Source organism: Salvelinus alpinus, chromosome 17 (assembly GCF_045679555.1).
Source record: "Salvelinus alpinus chromosome 17, SLU_Salpinus.1, whole genome shotgun sequence".
Classification (NCBI taxonomy): Eukaryota; Metazoa; Chordata; class Actinopteri; order Salmoniformes; family Salmonidae; genus Salvelinus; species Salvelinus alpinus.
The window spans coordinates 36,569,080-36,580,748 of record NC_092102.1 but is presented as its reverse complement, the minus strand read 5'-3'; the positions used below and the strand labels follow the sequence as shown (position 1 = coordinate 36,580,748).

General features: G+C 42.0%; 1 protein-coding gene across 6 annotated transcripts in view; it reads left to right on the top strand.

The window, feature by feature from the left end:
- The first annotated feature begins 348 nt into the window (after nucleotides 1-348).
- The window catches only part of grip2a (glutamate receptor interacting protein 2a), a 60,034-nt gene continuing 48,713 nt past the window's right edge, over nucleotides 349-11,669 (top strand). For 2 of the 6 annotated variants that reach the window (XM_071348828.1, XM_071348826.1), the window contains exons 1-4: nucleotides 358-1,002; nucleotides 8,477-8,551; nucleotides 9,632-9,767; nucleotides 11,047-11,192. In XM_071348828.1, coding sequence (XP_071204929.1) covers nucleotides 834-1,002; nucleotides 8,477-8,551; nucleotides 9,632-9,767; nucleotides 11,047-11,192 — 526 coding nt within the window. In that variant the 5' untranslated portion in view covers nucleotides 358-833. Of the gene's footprint in view, nucleotides 1,003-2,867; nucleotides 3,482-8,476; nucleotides 8,552-9,631; nucleotides 9,768-11,046; nucleotides 11,193-11,669 lie in introns of those variants that run through there. The other 4 variants (XM_071348830.1, XM_071348831.1, XM_071348827.1 and 1 more) reach the window with 4 other exon arrangements.

The window sequence follows — 11,669 nt, the reverse complement described above, 5'->3', positions numbered from 1 at the left end:
CATCATGAATGCGATTTGAATTAAACCAATTTAGCCAATGGTTTAAAGCCCATCTGAAGCGACCAAAACCAGATTCTTTCCAATCAAGATTCATCTTGAATAATTTGCAATTAATGGAAGATTTAACACAGCTTTGAAGCTTTATGCTGAATGTATTAGATTAAACCAAACCAGTTCTTCTACACAGAAATGACTTTAATGTATTGTCTGCGTATGACAGCTATATTTTGGGCCTCATACCCTCAACCGCATACAGTATTGTTAGAATTACAAAAAATGACAATCACGTTTAGATTCTGCAATTCTGAAATGCTATGTTTTGGGTAGCATGAATAAATAGCCAGTGTCGTCTACTGCCAGCCCCCTGGGGTGAAAGTTTCCATTGCGTTCTGGCAGGCAGGCTGTGCCATCCATCTGTTCATGTAAAATACACTGACATTGATCCAAAGCAGACACAAAATAACAGACAATATATTTACGTTATCAAACCTGGAATGAATAGTGTTGGTTTGCATCTTCAGTTTTTTGTTTTCATGTAGTTTTAATGTCACGTGTGTGTGTGTTGCGAGAGAGACAGACACTGATGGATTTATAAATATGCATAGGTTTATGCAAATTCATTATCTTTTATTTTTCCTTGGATCTTTTTTTCCCCCTGTTCTCCATCTTGTATTTTTAGGCTGATTCAGACACACCTGAGAATGTTGGAACTACTCCAGTTAGGGTGGGGATTGTGGAGACATCAGGACAGAGCTAGAAGAAACAGTGTGAGGTAAACAGAGAGCAATAGAAAGGAGAAAGATCATTCTGTTTTTCCTTCCAGTGACTAGAGAATGAACATGGCAGGCAGAGTGATATGTGGTAAGGGACGCACGGCCAACCCAAAGCTCTTCACCCCGGCCTTCTCTCAGACAGATTCCATCAGGAAAGGAGGAGGAAAGAGGAGGATGTTCTCCTTTTCAATACGGTGTCGACTCGGGATCATCAGAGGGAGGACCAAAGGTAATGCGATTAGAACACATACATAGTTTCTTCGTACTTTTGAATCAAATCCGAACTACCCGTAGGTCATTGGGTTTTTATCTACTGCTATTGTATTGTGTGTACTGCTTCAGCCTGAGGATGTGTATTACTGTCCTGAGAGGGGTGCACCGGTGCAGGAGATTTATCAACCTGGCACGCCGACTGCTGTACATTAGTCAGTAGTCAGCTCCCATGTGATATATTCGAAGGATTCTATTCGCCTAATGTATACCAGTATCTGCTTGTAATGAAAGAGATGAACCATTTTGAATGACAGTGGGCCAAGTGTGAGAGCTGACGTTCCTCCAAAATGATAGGGGCGAGATCCCGGTAGTTAAGGGTAATAGCAGAATGCAATATTTTATATTATATCTTTACTGTACTTTCAATTCTTATATGAGAGGTTAGTCTTTCACTCGGGTACTTGTCAAGTGAAAATGTTACATCTTATTTGTCTTAGTTCCAAATAAGCATCATATCATAATGGAAGTGTCAAGTACAAGGCATTAGCACTGTTTTATACACTTTTTAAACAAACAATTGTGTGTTGAATCTAAAATCGATTGCATATTGCTTTCTAGTATAATGTTTAAAAACATTATATTGACTCACTATTATATCAGTTTATTGGCATTGAATTTGTTCTCTCTCTGGTCTATATGTTGAATTCTTTCAACTTTACAGAACTACACTGAGTGGGTGTGCTTCTACTGCTATACATAATTAACCTAATTCTGTTGCCTTGTGTGTTCCCCTGGGTTTTTATCAGACCATCTCACAGCTCTGTGTCTCCTGTTCCTCTTTATTCTGTAATAAATGAATTAGTTTCGCTCTGAAACACCATAGAGTAAATGGGGTATTAAGGACGAAACTCTCTGAGGAAATGATCTACGCTAAAGAATGTTGTGTCCACTGGAAAGAGCCGACTAATTAGGCGACATGCTACAATGAAGAGAAACACGGGAAGCGTTTGTTTGTAATTGTTTGATGTGTCTCTGGTCAGGGCTATGCATCATAGACTCTATAAATCTATGCATTATTGGGCTCAAGGATGTATTTGCACAGCACATAAAGACTTAATTTACTAGCTAATTTATTTGTACTTGAGCATATTCTCACATCTGTGGACATTTTTGTCAGTGTTGTTTTCTAAGATCTTGTTTAGTACTTTTATGTGGTCTTTGATGCCATTTCCCTACTCTCAGACTATGACAAAAGTTCCTTTGGGGGGGATTGTCAGACCTTAATACAGGGTAACATATGGGGGGGTGACTGCGTGAGGGTGACAAATGGACAGACAGGTGTGGCTCTCAGTCAGTCAGCGCCCGTGTTAACCCCTCTCTGTATGTGTCTGGGTGGAGGGCAGATGGCAGATGGCAGCAGAGATGCAGTGGGGCAAAGAGCCCTCTCACCCAGAGAAGGGAACATGAGTTGTTCAGCACTCCACAGATTCCACAGATTGAAAGAGAGAAAGCATATCGTTGATTTGATTTATATCCATTGCAGCCAAATGGCTGATGAAAAGGACAGAATTCTATGGTCAGCAGTTCAGAGAAAATCACAGTCTCTTTTGGCTTGGTCGCAGCATGCATATACGTTTATTGGTAGTGATGCTCTTGTATAAGCAGATAACAATCATTGTGATGAGCCAATGGCATGTGAGGTAGAATTGAATGCATGTGAGGGAAAAAGCACGCAGGCATTAGCTAGCCAGTGTGTGTGTGGGTGGGATAACTATGGTGGCACAATAAAATGGTCACTGACTAGTGTGGAAAATGTGTGGCTGATATTTTATGGGCTCAAAGCGACAATGGATATGGGGGTGGCGTTGATTGTGCGCTTGACTGTAGGGAGTGTGTGCGTGTGTGTGCAGGGGGTGTGACTGCTTCATCACACCCCTCTGGCAAAGAGAGGGAGAAAGACCCTCTCCGACACACTCACTGAGGCTGTGTGAGTGTGTCTGACGGTTTGTATGTGTGTGAGCGGGTATGTGAGTGTGTGAACGAGGGGAGGATTATTCCTCTGGAATAGGAAGACTGACCAGGAATACCTCTAAAGGAACCTCAGCATGGTGGGAGGAAAAGGAGGAGAGATGATGATTCCTTTGGTGCTTTGATCATTTAGTGTCCCTGCTTTCTGTCTGTCTGTGGGAATTACTTATTACAGCAACAAGCAAATTGTTTGTTACCAAGTTTAAACAGTTCATGGGCAAAAACATGGATCAGGATTTGTTATGTAATTTGCAATAAATAAAGATATGCTTAAAGTAGAACAGTGATATGAAGAGAAGAAGACTGGGATTCTGAGGACAGACAGACAGACAGTATTCCCAGGGGCACCTCGCTGGGTCCGCTGGCCACTACAACAGAACAGCTACATTCCTCTCAAATCGGATGTTTTGACAGGACTGCAGACATGCTGTGTGGTCTGAGGAGAGAGGCGAAGAATAGCAGCATCGGTAAGACTGCCTTAAACCCACTGACTGGAACCATATGAATGAATATCACAGACATGATATAGCTAGCTATATGTACTGTAGCTGTGTAGTTAGTGTGTAATGTATGTCATATGTGCTACAGTATACAACGGGTGGGTGTAATCCTGAATGCTGATTGGTTAACGGTATACTCTAGTGCTACACCTTAGTAGTGTAATTGTCATAGTAATGGATTTATGACTATCGTTAGCACCTGTAATAGTATTTACTTATGAATATGAAGTGTGTAGTGATGCATGCTGTTCAACTGAGGAGCATCAACTTCCTGCTGTTGTACCTGTAGTTATACCTGTGGATGTCAGCCTTCTGTCATTAGAAGTTATTTGATCATCTGGGAATGTGATTATTTTTTCCTACATTGCAGTTTATTCAGATTGGTGGATATTTATTCAACTTTTTAAATGACAGCTCTGTCAAGCACCAGTTTACTTACAGTATATCTATTTAGCTAATAAGGCACAGTAGACGCCAATGCCATTTGATTAAAGCCAGACAGTACTGAATACCAGATTGCAGTCTGAAATGGGGGCTGATATAGCAATGCAAACTGGGTCTACTGGAGCCCAGTTTATTTAAAAAATGTACCTCTGAAAATAGCATTTTGATTTCATAGCCATTATCAGAGCGGCCCCCACATTTAACCTACATTCTGATTGGTTCTGAGGGAGATAGCATACAGTGCCCTGAATTACATTGAGTTAATTGACTCACCAGAAATACATGGGGCTGACTAGTTTTCTGATTTCTTTGCACACCACTTTCAGTAATGTTGTAAGTACAGTCCTGTTTGCAGATGTCAAATGTATGGTATTGCAGTTCTGCTCTTGATCCTAGAGCCACAGACAGTAGTTGAGTATTCCCTCTGCCAAGACAGCATACTTCTACCAGCAGAATCATGCCGTGCCATACCCAATTAATTGTTGTTGCTCAGGTCAGTTTTTGTGTATGTTTTGGCTGCTAAACTGTTTAAGTCAATTAAATCAGTCACATATTTCGCCTATGATTGGCCAGTCAAGATCACTAATGATGTTTCTAAACTGGTGCATGTGTGTGTGTGTGTGTGTGTGTGTGTGTGTGTGTGTGTGTGTGTGTGTGTGTGTGTGTGTGTGTGTGTGTGTGTGTGTGTGTGTGTGTGTGTGTGTGCGTGCGTGCGTGCGTGCGTGCGTGGCCGCCTTTTAGTTGGTGATGTAATATTATGGATTATGAGTCATGATACCAAAGTGGATGAAGGGTTAATTGAGTGCAGAAAACAACACAGAACAGCAATACCACCCACACACATGTCCAGAGTTGTGTTGTACATGTAACTGAAAAAAGCAACAACTGTAATCTGTTACATGACCAGCAAAAATATTGTAATCGGATTACAGATACTTTTGAAAAATTGATGATTAGGCTACTTCTAGGGTTACTTTTAAATGCAGAAAGGATGTTTGCGAAAAAATACTTTGATACCTTTCTATTTTCTCAATGACATTCAAATCAGCATTGAAAAAAGCCACAAGTTTAAGTTTGTTCTGTCTGCCTGAGCAAGTCTGACCACAAGCCAGAGACTACTGTGGCAGCATTTACACAGGCAGCACAGTTCTGATAAATCTTTCCCGAATTGGTCTTTTGACCAATCAGATCAGCTATGAAATAGATCTGATGTCAAACGATCTGATGTGATTTGTCAAAAGACCAATAGTGAAAAGAATTATCAAAATTGTACTGCCTGTGTAAATGCAGCCTATGACGACACACCAAATGCGTTTGATGGATCGCAGGAATAGGTTTTTGTAGAATGCAGTGCAAGCTACAGTATGTCCTCCAATGGTCCGACTGCTGTACTATTATTATATTATGACCAACTTGAATAAGCGCTTGGAGGTATTACGACAGCAGTGGTGTAGCCTACGGGCTATAAGGATATCACTTAGGCCCATTCGCCTACTGATATCAACATAGCAATTAGGACTATGTGAATCACACTGCTGCTCTCTCAATTATTTGCGCCTTACGGATTGTGGTTGTTATGGATGGCCGTTCACAAATGTATAGTTATATTTTACCCCAATAATGGTTGAATTGAAGAAATGTAGGCTAAGTTGTCCATCAATCATTGTTAATGGGACCGGTGGACAGACAGCCAGTGAAAAATGTGCTCTTTCAACAGCTGAATAGTGTGGATCCCAGCCTATGGAATAAAAGTTTGAGAGAGTTCCTAACACCTCCGTGGTATAGTGCTCCATACATACTGTCAAAAACGAGTAGGGCTTTTATTGCTCAATCTAGTTTGTGCTGATAGAACAAAAATGTCCAAAGGCATCAACAGCTGCAAATTATTGAGATATGGAAGTATCACCCATAGAGATCCTATTAAAGATGTCTCTACCTTTTTGCCATATGTGCTTTTGTCTGTGCCTAACAGTGTTCATACCATGTTTGTGCTGCTACGATGTTGTGCTGCTGCCATGTTGTGTTGCTACCATGTTGTGTTGCTGCCATGTTGTGATGTTGTCTTAGGTCTCTCTTTATGTAGTGTTGTGGTGTCTCTCTTGTCGTGATGTGTGTTTTGTCCTACATTATTATACACTACCGTTCAAAAGTTTGGGGTCACTTAGAAATATCATTTTCTTTAAAGAAAAGCACATTTCTTGTCCATTAAAATAACATCAAATTGATCAGAAATACAGTGTAGACATTGTTAATGTTGTACAATTTTTACATTTATTTAAACTTTATTTAACTAGGCATGTCAGTTAAGAACAAATTCTATATTTACAATGACGGCCTAGGAACAGTGGGTTAACTGCCTTGTTCAGGGGCAGAACAACAGATTTTTACCTTGTCAGCTTGGGGATTCGATCCACCAACCTTTCGGTTACTGGCCCAACGCTCTAACCACTAGGCAGCCTAGTGTAGCTGGAAATGGCTGATTTTTTAAAATGTAATATCAACATAGACGTACAGAGGCCCATTATCAGCAACCATCACTCCTGTGTTCCAATGGCACGTTGTGTTAGCTAATCCAAGTTTATCATTTTAAAAAGCTAATTGTTCATTAGAAAACCCTTTTGCAATTATGTTAGCACAGCTGAAAACTGTTGTTCTGATTATAGAAGCAATAAAACTAGCCTTCTTTAGACTAGTTGGGTATCTGGATCATCTCCAACTGTGGGTTCGATTACAGGCTCAAAATGGCCAGAAACAAAGAACCTTCTTCTGAAACTTGTCAGTCTATTCTTGTTCTGTGAAATTAAGACTATTGGATGCGAGAAATTGCCAAAAACTGAAGATCTCGAACAGCGCTGTGTACTACTCCTTTCACAGAATAGGGCAAACTGGCTCTAACCAGAATAGAAAGAGGAGTGGCAGGCCTCGGTGCACAACTGAGCAAGAGGACAAGATACAGTATATAAAACATAGGAAAATCACATTTTTGACTGCACTGGCAGATGCCTTACAAGACCTCAACTGGCAGCTTCATTAAATAGTACCCGCAAAACACCAGTCTCAACGTCAACAGGGAAGAGGCGACTCCAGGATGCCAGAAGGTCAGCACAACCTAGAAGGCCAGCATCCTGGAGTCACCTTGTCACCGTTGGCGTTGAGACTCGTGTTTTGCAGGTACTATTTAATGAAGCTGGCAGTTGAGGACTTGTGAGGCGTCTGTTTCTCAAACTAGACACTCTAATGTACTTTCCACACTATGAGGTTGGAAAAATACTACGGAATTGTGAAATTATGACAATGCACTTTTAGTGTAACAGGTGTTTGAAAAGACTGCCTGAAATGTCAGCATTTTTGGCTGGGTGGGGTTTGGTCTGCCTGATATAAGTTAATAGACCAATAACAAGAGTTTGCCCTCCTCTCTGCCAGTAGCAGCTAGTTTTCAGATTACACATCCCTCCCATTAGTCTCCTCCAATTAGGCCCTTCTCTCTGACCACTCCCAGACAGTCCTGGCAAAATTCTTTCTTGAGCTATTTTTGTTTATTTTTGACCATTTTAATTCCAGTCACAGTAAGGTACTTAATTGGTACCCAGAAATTATTTGATATTGAGATAAAACGGCTGCATTGGACCTTTAAGTGTGTAATGTGCTGTTTAAATCACTTGGTTGAAAAGGTAGTCCTCAGTGGACTGGATTAAGGAAGTGCAGCGTCAGATTTCTCATCATCATGAATGCTGACATACCCACGCTGCTGTATCCAGCTTCAAACAGCCAGGCAAAGCAGGGCCACTGCTAATCTGGGCCCGGTGCTGCTGTGGCAGTAATGGCTCCCACTGTAAAAAGAAGATCCTGTAAGAACAGATAGAGCATTTCCTGGTTTCCTCTGTAGCAGCTGTTGTAGATGACTGAAAATGGTTGTATTCTCCACATGCCTGAACAGTCCATTAACCACAACATGTTCCCTCAAGAGTATGTCCCAGCTCTAACGTATGCTGTATGCACCATCTTGGTGCATAATGTTTCACTGCAGGTAGAAGATGCCTGTGGACAGAGATATAGGATCAGCTACTCCAAATCTAAAGGCAACATTATCTTCAGATCAGCGTCTATTGGAGCAAATTCCATTTACTCTTAATGTATCTAATAGGGTTCTCTGTGTGGCTTCTGTCTCACACTAAAACTAGCTGTCTTGATCTCTTGACCCTTCCCACTATGTTACTGTGGAAACAGAGCAGCGTGACCTTCCGGGTCACAGATTGACCCGCCAGTATTCTGTTTGAGTTACCTAAGTGCCTGTTGGAGGAGTTTCTTCCTGTTGTACCTCTCTCTAATGTCCACACTCCCTCTAATGGGGATCAAAGGGTTAAACAAGGCCCTGGCAGCTGTCAGCATATGGATGGGGGATGTGTTGGTGTCAGGTTCCCCCCTCCCTCTCCTCTCTCAGGAGACACATTCCTCACATACTGTAGTAGTTCTCCAAACATCCAGATTATTCACCAAATGTTCCTTTCATTGTTTCAGATGACGGGCCCTACTCTAAGGGCAACAAGGACTCTGGAGGGACCGACCATGCCTCCAGGAGACGCAGTATTGCAGGTACAGTGGGGTTACACCTTACTGTGACTTTCAGTGATTCCACTGTTTCTCCTCTGTGGTACCATGTCCAATATTTTCAGCCTTACTCTCTCCAAGATGTAAGGATATCTGAAGGAGTGAAGCTTTTCAATGGGATTGTTAGATCACACATGTTCCATCACGTCTGCGCTGCATTGGTTGATAAGTGTGGCACTGTTATGAATATCTCGTGCTGTAGTGCTTAGATAAGGAGGAAATATGCCTATGTAACATACCTGTCGTTGGAGACAAAAGGAGTCCTCTCCCCCTGTGAATTTAGCATGATTTAACAGCACAGCACAATGTGGCCAGAGCCAGAGACAGAATGGGACCAAGCACATAACCACAAAAAACTACAGCATCTGAAGGCACTACAACTAGATATCCATCAGAGTTAGTGTCAAGCCCAATTTATCCTAAATTCTGTTCAGGAAATGAATACATTTAATTTAGAAATCTGTAATAATTTCCTTTTTTCTGTCAAGATTTACTTTTTCAATTAATTCACTGAATTCCATCCCGTTATGGGGAATGTACTGAGTTTAAATGTAGCTGACCCCATCCCACTATCCATGACATCCATCAGTTTATATGTAGCTGACCCCATCCCCTATCCATGACATCCATCATCAGAGAGTAGAGGGAGGGGAGAGAGAGAGGAGAGAGAGAAAGTGAGTCAGACAGAGAGAGATAATGAGGGGTAGAGAAAGAGACAGAACGTCAGAGGCAGAGATAATCAAGCCGTGTTTGTAACAGTTCAGACAAACAGACTCTGTGTCCCAGATGGATGCTGACTCAGTGACTCTGTCCATCCACTGTTCCTCCTGTGTTTTTTCCCTGTGTGTCCCTGTGTGTCCCTGTGTGTCCCTGTGTGTTCCTGTGTGTTCCTGTGTTTCCCTGTATGTTCCTGTGTGCCCCTGTGTGTCCCTGTGTGTTCCTATGTGTCCCTGTTTGTTCTTGTGTGTCCCTATGTGTTCTGTGTGTTTCCCTGTGTGTTCCTGTGTGTCCCTGTGTGTTCCTATGTGTCCCTGTTTGTTCTTGTGTGTCCCTGTGTGTCCCTAGAAGACTACCGGGGTGTGACCACCGTGGACCTGATAAAGAGGGAGGGCAGCAGCCTGGGCCTCACCATCTCCGGGGGGTCCGATAAGGACGGCAAGCCCAGAGTGTCAAACCTACGGCCAGGTGGGCTAGCTGCCAGGTGAGATCTCCACTGAGATGACACATCCGTAACCTGGCAACTGCAGCGAGCTGTCTGTATGTGTTACCCACACCATCCACACTGTAATACACCGCCTCACACTAACCTGGGGATCATAAACGCTGCAGATCAGCTGTTTACTGGGTGATGTGGAGCCTGGAACTGATATTCCACCAGAGCATAGTTTAGGAGAGTGTCTCCTATGTTAATAAACAATCACACAAACTAAATTAAATTACATCTTACTACAGTGAATTAATTGGTATTAAGTTAATGTAGAGATAACTGTTTTAAGCGACTACCTGCTGTATTTAATTGCCTCCCAATTCACTTGGTATTCATAGTGATTTAAAGTTTCTATTTTGGAGTGTGGAGCGATGTTATTTCAGTAAAGATAGTTGAATTAACATTCAATTCATATAATTTGTCCTTATGTCAGCCATAAAAGAACAAAACACAGTGGAAAGCTCTCTCACGCTTCAGAGTGACTAAGTGGCATGTGACCGCAGCCTCTCATCTTTATTTATTACACACACACACACATATTAAATACTGGAAAATTAATTTATTTCTGCCACCACAAAAGTGTCTCAGTATAGAATGTGGTCGACCGACTAGATATGACAATCATGATATTACTTAACAGCTTATCTCACTGCTATTATAACCATTACACCACTGGCCTGTTTGCTAGTCGACTCGGTTGGTCTCATATACACAATATATCTATGTTAAGATGAAAGCGTATGACTGTGTTTGGTAGGCTCATGCTGATGTGTGTGTCCTGAGTCACTGTAGCGATTGGCAGTAGCCCAGAGGTGTAGCAGAGCAGCACATCTATTTAATTAGCATCCAAATGAGCATCGTGTTGACTCACAATGTCACATGGGAGACATCATGTGAAACATGTCTCTCATCTCTATCTGTCTGTCTGTCTGTCTGTCTGGAGAATTCTAGGGTTGCATCTATTTGCATAGCTTGTGTTATAATTAGACAGACTTTCTGTTACAAAGATGCCGAACATTAGTCATGACAGGGCAGTGATGAAGATACACAACAACGTTCTGAAGCCATGAATAAAGAGATTAGATGTTGTTTTCAGAGTCTATCATTAGTGGGGCAAGGAGGTTTTCCCAAACATGTGACCCAACCAACCCAGAGTTGTTCCCTGGCTAAGTGACATGGTCAGGAAAAACTCATCAAGCAACGTCTTCAATGTTCTCTGCTGGGGATGTGCTCTATTGTAGCTCTAACTGAGTGCCTCTATCTCTCCTTGTAGGAGTGACCAGCTGAATGTGGGAGACTACATCAAGTCTGTGAATGGCATCAACCTGTCCAAGCTCCGCCACGATGAGATCATCAGCCTGCTGAAGAACATAGGGGAACGTGTGGTGCTGGAAGTGGAGTACGAATTACCTCCCTTTGGTACGAGCACTTCTAGTGTGTATAGTCCTGCGTCTATTATAGTAGGTCTATAATATCCATATATTTTCAAATAACATATACAGTAGTGGAGATAAGGTCAACATAGCTTGCCTTTGTTCTTGGTTGAAAAAGCTTCCAATTCTCTCTGTTGTTGTCTTCTCATAATGGGACATTATTCCAGTACAGTAGTTGTCAATCTATTTCTGGACTGTGACCCAGCAAGTAAACAAACTAATCAGAATCCCAGTGGAGGCTGGTGTCATTTTCAATCGGAAGACACACTCATTTGATGGCCCAAATGGAATGAATGGAATGTGTTTGATTTCTTTGATACCTTTCCATTCCAGCCATGAGCTGTCCTCCCTCCACTGGATGATCCAGTTTTGACCCATAAGGACCAAAACAGCAACCCAGCAGTGGGTCACAACTCACATTGGCAGTTAACACTAACCCTGAACCCAAGGACCCTGTACAGCA